The following is a 14,898-nucleotide window of genomic DNA, read 5'->3' as shown; positions in this document are numbered from 1 at the left end:
CTTTTGAAATGCCAAACAATTTTTATTAGTAAAAAAAAAATAGAATTAAATGTCTGAGACTCGCCCCTAGATACTGAAGGGAGCATAACACACACACACGGCACCTGTTACAGGTAAAAGCTAAGGCACAGCTACTACATAGAAGGCAAATTTAGACTTCAACCCTGTAGAGGCCAACATTTTCTGTGCTTGGGGTTTCTGTTTAGACAAAAAGGTGATATGCCTAACAAATATTTCCCCCCTTCCTTCTCCCATACTACTACAGGCTGGATCAGCCCATGAAAAGGACTAGGAATGGTTTTAGGAAATACAAAAGAAATATACTGCCCACAACATATAATTTATGGAATTCATGGCCAAAAAAATGTAGTGATAGCTACCACATTGAAAAGGGAATTGGAATCATTCATGGAAGGCCAAGTCTTATCACTTCCTGCTAGCCTTAATGGCTAAAGAAACCTCCAGGATTAAATATAGCATTGCCGTGGGGGGGGGGATGTGTTTTCATGTATGGTTTGAAGGCTCTCCAGGGGCATCTGTTGGGAGCCCAAATGCTGGACTAGGTGGACCTTTCACCTGAAGGTCAAGGAATCTTCTTAAGTGAAATCTTACCTGCTGAATTTTTCTGCTTGACACAGTGAATAGAGGTACGCTGTGTCCTGGGATGAAGCAGAAGCAGAAGGATGGGTTCCAGAATTCGTGCAACATCATTAAGTGACAGTGCTCGTATCAACCAACCCTGTGCGGCAGCACCAATAGCTCCATCCGAATTATTAAGACTGTCCAACACAACAAACAGAGACCTGGATGGAGAAATTACAGTAATATTTGTTCAAGGTGACAAGGCTAGAATTATGTTAAAATGTTGAGTTGGAAGACTAGTTTACAAAAAGGGACACACACATTTAAAAAATAGCTTTTCCAGCAATAGGAACATTCTCTGCCTTCTTCAATTTGTTTGTTAAGGAGCAGCAGTAGAAAATGAAACCTTTATGGTGGTGTTGTGAACATAAGAATCTTTGAATTGGAGAAACAGGTGAATGTTTTTTGTATGTGCATGTGCGTGTACACACACACACTCACACGTATGGATGTTCACATCAGATAGGGAAGAAGCTATGGCTGGCCTGCAATAATGGGTTGAAAGCAAACTTAAGTGTGCAAATGTGGAAGGTTTCTGTACAGTGCTATAGGAAAACAAGCTAAGCACAATGTTAAAGATGCCCATCGGAAAAACAACAACAATATTTTTGGCTTAGGTATATTTTGGGTACATATGAAACTGTAGTCTTTTCAGTTCAAGGACCAAAAGTAAATTTAATTTAAACCTACACCATCAAAATAGACATAAAAGTAATAGCAATACCTATCAAAAGAGCGATTGTGGGAAGTGACTCTGCTGCCTTGGATTTCTCTGGTCAAATGCCACATGACAGAGAACCGGAACAGTGCCTCCAGCCTTGTCCCCTTAGGAGGAAAGAAACCCAAAGCAAAATCAGAACAAAAAGAATGTTTATGAGCTAGTTTGATATATTCAACTACATAGATTTAAAATTGCAGCCTTGCAGCCTACATAAATTAGTGATAATTATGGAAAGACAAGAATACGCTGATGAATGTACACTTGCCCCTCAATACAAGAAAAATGTTTGAGATCTCTTTGAAAATAGCAGTAGTCAGAATGAAATGAATCATTATATTCTTCTAAAGGCTTAGCTCTATTTCCTTTTAGTTTGAGAAATATGAAGCCTTGATGGAACGATTATAGTGAACATGTGGTTACTTATGCTTCCAAAAATGAAGAAAATCAGTGTATTGTTAGCAAGTAGGCTGGTTAATTAAATCTGCTCTTCATTATCCAGTTAATTACATCTACTCCTCAAAACCCAGAAGAAGGGATAAAATATAAACTGTGGTTTGAGGAAAGGCTTCTCAGTCCTTGCCATAATGAGCGACCCAAAGTGCTTGCCAACCTAGGGCTACAGGTAGCCTATGCAGTGTTAAGAAAGAAGATTTCGAGCAATATTTACTCAAGAGGGCTAGGAGACTAGTCCAAGAGTGGAGCTGAGACAGCATCTGTCTACTGGACAGAAGAGCCACATCTAACAGGGCAGCCGCCAAAGAACTGTCTGAAACTGCATGAAGCCAATGGCTGATTCAGTTTAGGACTGCCTACTCTGGTTGGAAGCAACTCTTCAGGAGTTTCCAACTGGTTTGTCAATGCTCCATTACTCAAGACACGTTTTGTTTTTCAGATTGGACATGCCATGGATTGAGACCGTGACCTTCAACATGCAAGGCATATGTTCTACCACACACAGCTGATCCTCCTTAATCTTCACACACCTTTTTATTTATTTTTAAACAGTATCAATCTGAGGTCTAATGGAGCCCTTTAGAAGTCTTAGCAGAAAGGAATGTTAATCGCAGATTTCAAAACAACTTCGGTTTAACATAAAATATGTTTTACTGATATTCCAAAAACATTGGGTAGTATCTAACCAGTGCACCCTATCAAGCAAGGATTTCTATTCGGGCAAAGGAACTTTCTCCCTTCTATACACATGTTCCCCCAAAATCTGTTCTAGGAGTGATTGTGATGTGCCACCCCACCCCACCCCACAAAACGAGAGTGCTGTGTTAGGCTATACAACCTTTAATAAACCTTACTTTATCATGATCCAGCAATGCATGGCAGATAATGTCTTCACAGATATTAGCAGATGGAGCTAGGCAATGAAGACGGTAGAACAGCTCTACACAAGTGTTGTGATGCTCTCTCGTCTCTTTGTTTAGCTGATTCCAAAGCACTTGAGCAACTCTCTGTAGTGAAATTAAAAATAAATAAAAAACCACGCTTTCAGGCAGGTTTAAAGGAATCTGTGTTACTGAAAATAGTTCATGGTTTTCTATACTACACACCATCATACAGCACCATGTTTATTAATGCAATCAAAAGATAATGTGAACATGGAAAACAGTACACCTCGAGTCAAACTATGCCATTTGATAGGGCAAAAATGCATTTCACAGTAACTAGGTATTAATACCCTTAACATACACAGCGCCACCCCACATCCCTATACAGCAGAATAATCTAGGTGATGAATACCACTGAAAAGCACATTTGTTTTAAAGGGCAGTTAAGATATAATAATGTCTTTAAAATGTTACAATTTCTTTCTTTCCAAAATTCACTTTGTTGTAGTGGAAAGCAAGTCAGCGCACCCTCATCGCACATAAACTCCCTGCCCCACTGCAGTAGGCAAGGAAGAATTACAGAATTTGGGTGCCCCAACTTGCACGAGTAGAATCATTTTCTGCTAAAGCAAAGCCCCCACAGGATATGTGTGTACATTAATATAATTATTGTTTTGTATTTTACTAGTTCTATGCGACTGTGAAGCAAAGTTTAATTCAGTATTGTTACTAAGGATTATTTGTAAGTGCTTTTCAAAGTTAACACAGCAAGGAAATAGGCAATGATTTGTACTTCAGCAGGACGTGTTTATTTACTTTCTTGGCCAGTTGCAATGGTTTGGCCATCAGCACTGGAGAATGGAATGCTGAGCTACCTTCATCCTGAATAGAGTTTGGTTTTTGTACCTCTAGTGAATGTCATCCCATGCTATTTCTGCAAGTTGATGTCTTTCCCTTTCCCTTCCCTTCCCTTCCCCACCCCATAACACCATTACGGCTGCTCTTCCAGGGTCGCAGTTGCCATTTTGTTTAAGAGGTGCAAGTGCTAGATAGAATCAAGTAAACAACATTAAGCCACTTGCACATTATAAGCATTCCATTTCCATGGAAACAACAATGCCCAACACATTGTTTATAAGTTTATAATGCAGCTTTGCGTGCATTTTAGTACATTACCTGGTAGAAATCAGTTTTTTCTGAAATAAGTTTGAGAACCCCATGTGCAATAGGAGGAACTGTGACCATCTGCAGCCTTCCAAAGAAGGGGTTCTGCCCAGGAACTTTATACCGCTTTACTCGGTCTTCAATAACCAGTGCCAATGATTGGGATTGGTTAATTACTTCTAGCAGTACAGAGATGGACACATTCTGAATGTGGCAGTCATTGACACAGCAACATATTGTCATCAGGGATTTGAGCCACAGGGGAAAACTGGATTCACAGCCACCTGAGGAGAGCAGACAAATAGTTTTAGCTCCAGTTTTAGTACAATCGTTGTTCGGAACAGTTTGTCCCCTTGACAAACATTTATCATTTAACATATGCAAGTGCCACAAAATGTTACAATGCATCCTTCACCTATGAGTGCATAGGAACATAGGAAGCTGCATTTAGATCAGTGTTGTCTACACTGTCTGACAGCAGCTCTCTAGGGGACATTCCCAGAACTACCCAGAAATGATGGGAATTGATCATGGGGCCTTCTGTTTGCAAAACTGATGCTCTGCCCTTCTCTAATATAGAAGTGATCCTGCTCAGGATTCTAGCCAGCCCAGCCATTCCTCCCCCCCCCCCCCCACAACCACCACTTTCCTTTCTAAACAACAGTCAACATTCTTTAGTTATTCAACATGTTTAGTCCTCTTTGGGCTGCTTTGGGGTTGCTTTTTATCCCATTAAAGTTTTTTTTAATATATATTTTTGTACTTTCTCCAAACATACTGATACCTCTGTCTTCTTTCTTAAGAGCCCTGGCAGTACTCACAATCTAAAGAATATTACTAGGTAAGTACATTACATTGCTAGACACATTACTAAACAAGATGATGGAAGTATCAACCCATTTTTCGTCTGAAAGTCATTGGCCAATTGTGCATGGGAAATGCAAATTAGACAGGAATCTCATCCAGACCTCAACATGCCAAGCCGAAGAAAGCAACCAAGGTATGAATGCACATTTACCTAGCAACAAGTCCAATTATGCTCAGTGGGACTTACTCCTAGGTAAATATGCACTGGAATGCAGTCAAAGAGCACAAGCTCTTTCAGAAAACACCACTTTAACGAAATACTGGCAAATCTGAGATTGTGCCTATTTGATCATTTAAATCCGCTCAACACATACCTGGCTATCCTTTCTTCACTCAGGGCTTTATTTGCTCTTTGCCAGCACTCTGAAAGCCACATGCCCTAGGCCTTAACTGATCCTTGCCCTATACTTACAAATTTAGAGCCCTATCACATTACTATTTTTGAACAATTCTAGTGGAAGATTATTGAATACACAACACTGCCTTATTATGTACTCTTCTGCAAATTATAATGTTCCTCTTACCAGGCACTTGAAAGAGAGACAAATGGAGCTCCTCAGTTTCCTCCTCAGAAAGATAAACAGGAAATGTAGTACAATCCAATAAGAGGTAGCACATAGCTGCAAAGGCCTCTCTACAGTCTTCTCTCATATCTCCCAGGTCAAGCATAACTTGGTCAATGTCCCATTCTTCTTCCTTTTTCCCTCTTTCACCACCAAACTCTTCTGAAGGAGATGGAGGATCCAGATCTTTCTGTTTAAAAGATGACCCTCGGACAGTGAATAGGTCTGTTAGCATCTGCTTAAACTGAGGAACAGTTATTTGCTTGGAGTCCCATGAGCTCCTTTTCTTGGAAATATTTCCAGCAGCTTGATAATGGTTTCCTTTTTTCTCGCCTTGTCTTGCATGCACTGACAGAACACTGCCATTACTGGGATCTTGTAGATGAACGACAAATACGTATTTGCTGGCAAATTTTGCCACCAGCTCCTGGATGCACTGCAAGGTCTTCTGCATGCTTCCACCCTTTTTCCAGACATCATCTTTCTCAGGAGTTACCCTAGGTATTCTCAAGTGCTGAGAAAACTCTGGGGATGAAGTGCTAAGGCCTATACCACTGTCTTCAGACTTGAGTGGAGGAAAAAGAGTGTCATCTTCATTCTGGAGCACTTTGGATTCTGGAGTCAGTTCCTGGTTTTCTTCCCTCATGGGGCTCTGAAATAATGCAAAGATGTGGACCCAAATGTGAATGTTGAGGTTTACTCTATACAAAAACCATACATGAATAACATTAAAACATCCTTGCATGTTTTAACTGCATGTTTAAAATGCCTGGCAAAAACTTTTTCTATTCCATCAGGCTTGTGCAAGCAAACAAGAATACATATTTCCACAACAGCTATCCAATTTCTGATGTAAACCTTTTATAAGCTTTTTATTGTATGGCTTTATATGCAGTCGTTGTGAACCACTTTGCTATTTTCTTTATAGGCATATAAATATTTTTATAAGTAAATGAACAGATGTGGGGTTGAACACTGCCTTATATGAAACAAAGACACAAATCTGGTAGAGAACAGTGGGGATTTATGCTTGTCTGGAACTATCCTTCTGCTATTCAAATGCAAAGGCATATTCTGCTTTAAGTATTACACAAATTCAGATGTTACAGAGAAAGAGAGCTGAGTTTCAGCGTACTGATGCCATTTTGCCCTCATGAATGTTCCCAGCAGCTTCATATCAATATTAAATACCATTTGAGATAAAATAGTGCCCTGCAGCATCCCTTAGTGTAACCACCAGGGGGCAAAAAAAGCACTCTCTTAATACAACTTTCTGGACTTGGTCCTGTAGATAGGACCAGAATCACTGTAACACAGTGTCCCCAATCCCCATCCCATGGCGCTGGTCCAGTCCAGGAGCATATCACTGTCAGTGGTACTGAAAGCTACAAGAGATCTAGAAGCAGGAGCAAGGTTGCTCCCCGTAAAAGTCAAGCTCTCCACTACCTTCCCTGAGAAGTGGATATTTGTAACTGGTTGATAGTTATTCCAATATTAATATTATTATAGCAAAATACTGCACTGAAGCACCTACACCTCTCATCATGTATGAGACTGAATATTCAGCCTTTTGGGCCAAGTGCAGAAAGCCCCCATAAGCATCAGACTCTTGACATGACAAGTCAAACTGAATATTTGTGTTATTTGCAAGAAACATAGTACTGATACTCAGTTTAATACTTAGGATGGCCCGGGGGGGGGGGGGGCGAAGCGTCCCATTACAGCATAAGAACTACAGTACAGCATAATGAATGACCACATGAACAATCTGATTAATCAATTCACAAAATGTATTATAGACATAAACTCATCTCTTAATACCTACAGTGTCTGAGCTTCCTGTATCAGTACCTAGGTAGGCAGGGGGCATCTGCACTTTGCTAAGTACTTTGAAGCATGTCCTTAAGGCATGAGTGAGCTCTGGTAAACTTAGTGTTTCCATGTTTTCAAGGAGAGATTGCACTATACAGCAGAGCATCTGTGGCAGATAGAGAGACTGCACTTCGGAATAAAGTTCCTATAAAAACAAGACATTTCAAATAAGCAAATTTCTTAAATGACGTACATATAATTTAGAAATCAGTTCTTTTTGCTTATTAAGTTTTATGTATATATATGCAATCAATTACATCTTTATTCTAATCTTATTTACAGTGGTGCTTCGCAAGACGAAATTAATCCGTTCCGTGAGGATCTTCGTATAGCGGTTTTTTTCGTCTTGCGAAGCAAGCCCATTGACAGCTCAGCGGATTAGCGCTATTAGCGGTTTAGCGGCTTTTAGCGATCAGCTGTTAAGCGGCTTATCAGTGGATCAGCTGATAAGCGGCTTAGCGGCTTAGGAAAAGGGGGAAAAAAGGGGGGGAAACCCGCAGGAACTCGCAAGACATTTCGTCTTGCGAAGCAAGCCCATAGGAAAATTCGTTTTGCAAAGCGCCTCCAAAACGGAAAACCCTTTCGTCTAGCGGGTTTTCCGTCTTGCGAGGCGTTCGTCTTGTGGGGCACCACTGTATTATGTTAACATTTTAAAATAAAGATTGATTCTTGTACACTTTGATGTCATTTTTTAAACAACTGCTTTTACTCATGTTGCTAACATTCTGGGGCTTGTTGAAGAATGGCAGGTTATATTAAATAATTTAAGCAATAATAAGTAATAAATAAAATAATTTGTAGACCCTAGAGAAGTCACTTTACTTGAACCTAAAGAACAGCTAAAGAACGCAGCACATAGTCATCCAAAATTAAACAAGGTTGTAAAAACAAGTTTGCAGATTACTGCATATTCCCCCTGCTGAAATGATCAATCTTTTTTTTTCCCTAGGGCCCAAAAGCTGACCATAAATGTACAAAACGTTGAACAAAATCTATCATTCCACAACTCTTTAATATATGTGTGAAACTTAAGTCAAAAAAGTTGAGCAAATCATAAAGACAAGATTAGTATACAAAAAACACTTTTCAAATGACAAATGTGTCCGTGCACCATCAGATATTTGGCAATTTAAAATGTGTTTTCTTAATAATTTGTTTATTTGTAGGGATACACATGGAAATTGACTTACTAATGGTATTACATCTAGAAGAAATATCAGAAGAGTGCAGAGTTCTGAAACGGTTGCAACATTCCTCGTCATAAGTTGTTTCTGCATAGATTTATTTCTGCAATTGAAAGGGAAAGCGTGGTTTTGAGGAACTTTTTAGAAATTGAACTGCATTGATGTTTTATCTTCCTTGCTACTTTTGGTAGAAATGCAGCTAAGAAATGTTTCGATATTTATGGCTGAAATGTAATAAAGATCAAGCATTGAAGAGACATGAAAGTGAACACTGCAGCAGCATATTATCCCTAAGTTTTATATATTATATCAACGGCCAGAATCTTGTACACCAAGGCATGAAAATGCATACACATTTAAGGATCAAGGGTGAATTAACCTGACTCCTTTTAATAAGATAAAAAGTTAACAAACAAAACAAGATTTTAAAAACCTGGTTATTATTAAAACTATTGTTTCAGTTAGTTATGCTTTTATTGTTAAATAAAGAAATTTCATAGGAAGAAATTCATCAACAATATGAAATAAATAATCAAATAGAACTAAGATTTAAACAATATGTTCAACTAAGCTGTCCAACAGGTTCATAAGGATATATCGAATACAGTATTTTTTAAAGAAAAGTAACCAACTCATTTAATTCAAATTTGTTCTACCATTCTCTCAGCCATTTACTTATTCACTCACTCACTTAAATATATTACTATTGAAAGATTCCTATAATGCTTTTCACAAACTGTATTACAGTGGTGTACAACAATAAAACTTCATAGGAAATACATACAACACACAGTAGGTCAAGAATAAGTAGCAAAGTTCAGACTCTTAGATTAACTCTAACAGCATAATATATATATAGAGAGAGCGCGCACGCTACCTGAAGCAGTCTTCGAAACATCTGGTCATATAATCCCAGAGAAAATCCGTGCTTAAGGATGTGATCAACAGATTAGCTGTTTTAACTATCTCAGATGCATTCTTGTTTTCTTTGATTGCACTAAAAACAGCGAGAGTCAAACAAATGTAGTAAATATTCAGCAGTAAGCATTCTGAAGTATTAAGCACAGAAGTCAAAGAACAAATATATATTGCAAATTAAGAAATCTAGCAGGGTAATGGTAACTATGTCTCATCAGCTGTTGTTGATTTCTACGGCATATGCTTCTGACAGCATCCTGGCCACAAGGTGGGTTATGTACTGTATTCCCATGATACCCAAAGCCCTACTGGACTACCAGCATCAATGGACCTACATTTCCAACTGACTTTTGCAGCTGATAATCCAACAAGGGGTCCTGCAGCCATTTCCCCCTATGTCATCATCAAGAGAATTGAGAGGTCTCAGCTCAGAAAAAGGCCAGGCTTGATGCAGACTCACGTAAAACCAAACCCTTAATTACAACTTGCTTGCAGTGTGCCCATTCTAAACTGAGTGCAGGGGTGCTCACTCACCACTACCTATAAAAAAAATGATCGACATATTAACTGTCTAACTATTCTAGTTCAATGCTCAATTTCAATGAAATTTACTTTCAAGGAAATGCTAATTTGGGTACTCAAATGCAATGACACAATAGGCATGGTCAGCAGGAAACTAGCAGGTGGGGGGCGGGAATATAAATCAAATCCCAGTGGTGTTTTTCGGACACCTGATTAATATCAGAGCAAAAAAAGAAAAAGACAGACCAAAGCATACCTTGTAAGGACATTTCCTGTTTGACTGTAACTAAGTTTAAGATCAGAACCCAGTGTATCCTTGCAATAAGAATAGAATGCTCTGATCACTTCAAGAAACAAATCCGCAACAACTGGTGGTCCTTCAACAAAAGAAAGATACAATGAAGTCTGATCATAATGAGTGGCAATATTTTATTTCAGCATAGAAGAGGAGGAAATAGAAACCCAACTTCTTAGTGGCTCAATGAATTATGTAGATAATTGTCAAGCCCTGTTCCATTTTTACTGGAATGATTAAAACCCGACAATGTGATCAGAAATTGTTTCCTAGAACCTTAATATTCTTAGCGAGAAGCCAAGTACTGTACTGGTCTCAGGTCATCAGATGAAGTAGGCTTTAGCTTAGAATGCTTATGGCATTACATTTTAGCCTTTAAAGCAACGGATCGTTGCTTTTCTTGCAACAAACTAATACAACTATTTTTCAGGAGCTTTTCTTCAACTTTATACTCTTCAGCAAGACCCACTGTAAGTACTTAGAAATATATGTATTTCCCCTTCCCACCCCCACCCCCCACGATGAGTGCAACTATTCATATTATACACTATTTATTTTGAGCTACTATTGTGGCCTGTCCCCTTACCACAGATTTGTTATCTGAACAAAATGTTTTAAGCAGGCACTGAAAAGAGAACATCCAAGGTCGATATCAATAAGCAGGGAGTTTCAAAGAATAGATGCTTCCAAGTAAGCCATGTTCATTAATTTCAGCAGGTCTACTCTGAGCAGAACAAACAACAGATACAACCCATTCCTTTGAAAGCAGAAGGGCTAGTGCTTCATTACATCTGCACTAGGTCTCCTCAAAATATATTCAAACAATACTTTGAGAGAAGATCTTGCTTGCTATATAGCCTATACACCAATTTCAAGCAATATTTCAAAAGGATAGAAATAATGCCACAGGTTCTCTTATAATTAAATATTGCACAGGTGTATGAAATAATGGTAGAATTTTTCTATTATATGTCAGGCTTTAAAAGTGAAGTAACAGTAGCATGCTCATACCAATGGAATATACTTCTTTATTTCATTAGAGAGAAGGAAAAAGCAGGATTGCAGAACATCTAACAGTTAAACCGTAAGAGACCCTGAAAATGCAACATTAGTTTGGCAGTTACTTCTAAACATTTAGGAATAGAAATGTTATTCCCACAATAGAAATCCACAAGAGCTACTCAAGCAGCCAAGGTTGACAGCCATTCAGAACATAATCTAGAGACAAGATTGTTTTAAAAACCAATATGAATGGCCATAAAGCTGATATGGACAAAACAAAGGTCTGTTCATAGTGTGTTTCCTGCATATCCTGGAGGCATACTGAAGCACATGACTAGTGATTTGGGCACAAGCCTTATTGGGACTCAACACGATAAGAGTAGACATCCTGCTACCTATTGATAAAGGTGTAAAGTTTGCCTTTTGTTTTGCTTAACCATCTATTGGCCTGTTCACATGTAATGTTAACCCATAGTTTATTAATTGGTATGGTTTGTTTATACCCAACAAACACCACTCTGAAGTCAGGGTTTGTTGTTGGCTATGGTTTGTTTTAGGTGTGACTTAGTGTCTTTAACTTTCTTCTTTAACCATCATTTGTCATCCCACGTCAGATGCTTGCTAAAGGCACAAACCTAGAACAAATGGAAAACAAATATACCGTAGCCAAGTATATTTTTGTATTAGTTATCTTGAGAGACTTCCTTCTTACCTATTTCAGGTTTGTCAAGTAGGCTTATGAGAATGCGGAAGGGTCTCAGATATGCATGATGCTGTTCCTCCAAGTCAGATTCTGCAAAATTTTGATGCAGTATTTCAATCAACGCCTGTTAAAACAATGTTAAAACAATCAAATGTTGAATTTGGAAGCAAAAATAGCATTAACATTGTCACTTACTCTAATCTTACTGCTTGAAAGATCTCAAAACACAGCCAAACCCCAATTGAAAAAAAGGGTGGAAAACTGACACCAGATTCCAAACCCATTTTCAGAATTCCTCTTTTACAATCTAACATTGTGGTTCTCCTGCAACTGCAGAAAAGACATAGTGGCTTGTGCTGCAGCGGCTAAAGTAGTATGTGGTTTGGCATGGACAGGGGAAAGAGCATAGCCAATAGCTCCTACCCACAGCAGACAATTCCCCCACATTGCCTTTAGAACTAGGAATCAGCATCAATAGAACTATAGTTTCCAGTACTGCTCTGTACTGCCTTGGTCAGACCACATATGAAATACTGTGTTCAGTTCTGGGCATCACAATTTAAGAAGGATATTAACAAGCTGTAACGTGTGCAGGGGGCAAGCAAGATGATCAAGGATCCGGTAGCCAAACCTGATGAGGAATGTTTGAGGGAGTTGGGTATGTTTAGTCTAGCTAAGAGAAGACTGGGAGAAGATATGATAGCCATCTCCAAACATCTAAAGGGCTGTTACATGGAAGAAGAAGAAGAAGAAGAAGAAAGCTTGTTTTCTCCTGCTCCAGAGGTAAGGACCCAAATCAATGGATTCAAGTTACAAGAAAGGAGATGCCAACCAAACATCAGACAGTACTTTCTGTTCAACAGCGGAGCAGACTCCCACAAGAGCTGGTGGACTCTTTTTTCATTGGAGGTTTTCAAGCAGAGGTTGGATGGCCATCTGTCTTGGGTGCTTTAGCTGAAATTCCTGCATTGCAGGGGGTTGGACTAGATAACTCTCGGGGTCCCTTCCAACTCTACAATTCTATGAATCTATGAATTGAAGGAAAATGTTGATTTTTCTGCAGTTCTAGTATTCTGACCTGCTTCCTCCTTGCACTCAGAGCTACAATACAGAAGCATAACTATGCAGAGACAGTTGAATGATGTCAGCAATGAAATGCAGTTGCTGACATGGGTGTGCCACTTCCTCCTGCTGTACCTACACACTGAGACTGGTATTGGATGCTACCGCCAAAATTCCCACATGTGATCCTATGAGCTGCTGAGCTTGCACACGGGTGACTAGGCAACAAGGAATGTATCTTTCAGGGAATTTATTATAATATAGGTTACATTCTTTAAGGAGTATTACGCACCTCAACTAAAAGATCTTTGGAATATTTCCCAAAAAAGTAGAAGGCATGGTCCTCTAAGGACATAGAAATAGATGGATCTGGTAGAAAAGTACCTCCCTTGATATCAGAACCTGAGAACATGATAAATAAAGAAAATATGAAAGTAGATTAAATATAATGAATGCAATATAATATACTTTTAAATCAACGGTACAAACAACTATGACAAAGGTTGAACTGCTTTTCCCTTCTGACATTAATAGCACTTGAGCCATCAGTGTGGAATCAGGGGATTTTGCTTAATTTGACAGCAGGACCCATCCAAAAGAAAGTGTGGCAGTACGTTTAACTTTCTTTGGTCTTTTGTAGAGTCACATACATGTCACATTCGATACTGTAGGTGGTGGAAGCCCATAATATGAGCTACTACTATAGATATAATACATGCAGGCTAGCTTCCTGTGAGTTATACTGAGACCAAAGCGCATCTACGAGGAGCTGTGTATCCAGCACTGTGGGCCCAATTCTCTGGAGCTCTCTTCCAGCTGAGTTCAGACAGGCCTGCTGGTTGTTGAACGTCTGGTGCTTTATTTTAGCAGTACCCTTTTCCGATTTCTTTTAACCTGGTTTTATCGTCATTTTATCTTTTTTGTGACCTTATTGTGCACCTTTACTAGACTGTGGTGTTAAACAGACCATAAATGGTTGAATAAATAAAATGTAATAAACAGGATGTCAGATTTCTGCTTGTGCTATTAAAATCTGACATGAAGTTGGATACACTTTCCCCTCACACATAAGCAATATCTAGTATGGATGTAAAATAGTAGTCTGGAGATAGGAATCTGACTTATACACAGCCAGACCACTCACTCTATCCAGTTCAGTATCATCTCCATTGCCTGGCCACAGATCCCTAGGGTTTTAGACAAAAGCATTTGTTTCTCAGCTCTATCTGAAGATGCCAAGGATTAAACCTGGGACTTTTGCATACAAAGCATGTCCTCTACTACTGAACCATGGCATTTACCTGGTAAGTGAAATATAGACCTTTAATCCCAACAGTCTTACAAAGTGAATAATCAACTGTCAGGCTTAGTATTGATTTCTGTTTCACAAAATAGTTCATAATACAGTGGACACGGAGGCTTCTATTAATTTAAACTTTCTTCTTGGTACTCCTGAATTACTGAGAAAGCAAGCTGTCAATTACGTCACTGAGTAAGAAATGTATGACAATAAAGGGTGCAATTTTTCAAAGACAAAGGCAGTGGTAGCCAATGTGGTACCCTCCATATGATGTTGTGTTACAGTTCCCATCAGCCTCAGCCAGCTTGGCCACAGGGGAGGGCATGTCGGGTACCCCTGGTCTAACTGATACTTCTGTGGTACTCCCCTTCCATTGGGGAAATGCTTGTGCACACAAAATCTTATGCAAAGTAACACAAACAGCACTTCTCTACATACAGTATAATCATAATCCCGCCTACTCAGAAGTATGTCCTATTGCATTCAGTGTGGCCTATTTCCAGGGAAGTGGGGTTAGGACTGAAGCTGTAGTTATGTAAGGCAATTCCAGCAAAGATGCATATAATACAGTGTTTGGGGATGTCTGTATACTCCCTGAATATCCTAGGACAAAAATGTTGTAAAAAACGGTATTCTGCTGTAGATGGCCCATAAATACAGATGAAACCTGGAGTTTTTAAACATTCTATTTCAAGGGTGCGCACTAAAGTTATTTGAACACCAATAGCAAAAATACACACAAAGAT

The 14,898-nt window shown here is 39.0% G+C and overlaps 1 protein-coding gene across 2 annotated transcripts in view; it reads right to left on the bottom strand.

Moving 5' to 3' along the window:
* DOP1B (DOP1 leucine zipper like protein B) overlaps window positions 1-14,898 on the bottom strand; it is a 55,290-nt gene that overhangs the window by 28,267 nt on the left and 12,125 nt on the right. For both annotated transcript variants that reach the window (XR_014156120.1, XM_081859873.1), the window contains exons 7-17: window positions 13,145-13,254; window positions 11,800-11,914; window positions 10,047-10,167; window positions 9,228-9,347; window positions 8,357-8,453; window positions 7,120-7,311; window positions 5,256-5,946; window positions 3,877-4,148; window positions 2,671-2,823; window positions 1,367-1,467; window positions 613-803 (exon numbers count right to left, since the gene is read on the bottom strand). Coding sequence is in view for 1 of the 2 variants with exons in the window: in XM_081859873.1 (XP_081715999.1) it covers window positions 613-803; window positions 1,367-1,467; window positions 2,671-2,823; window positions 3,877-4,148; window positions 5,256-5,946; window positions 7,120-7,311; window positions 8,357-8,453; window positions 9,228-9,347; window positions 10,047-10,167; window positions 11,800-11,914; window positions 13,145-13,254 (2,163 nt within the window). In the remaining variant the exon portion in view is untranslated. The remainder of the gene's footprint in view (window positions 1-612; window positions 804-1,366; window positions 1,468-2,670; window positions 2,824-3,876; window positions 4,149-5,255; window positions 5,947-7,119; window positions 7,312-8,356; window positions 8,454-9,227; window positions 9,348-10,046; window positions 10,168-11,799; window positions 11,915-13,144; window positions 13,255-14,898) is intronic.

The sequence above is a fragment of the Podarcis erhardii genome, assembly GCF_964252035.2.
Source record: "Podarcis erhardii genome assembly, chromosome: 4".
NCBI classification, from domain to species: domain Eukaryota; kingdom Metazoa; phylum Chordata; class Lepidosauria; order Squamata; family Lacertidae; genus Podarcis; species Podarcis erhardii.
The sequence above is the reverse complement of the archived record's forward strand: the minus strand, read 5'-3'. Positions and strand labels throughout refer to the sequence as shown.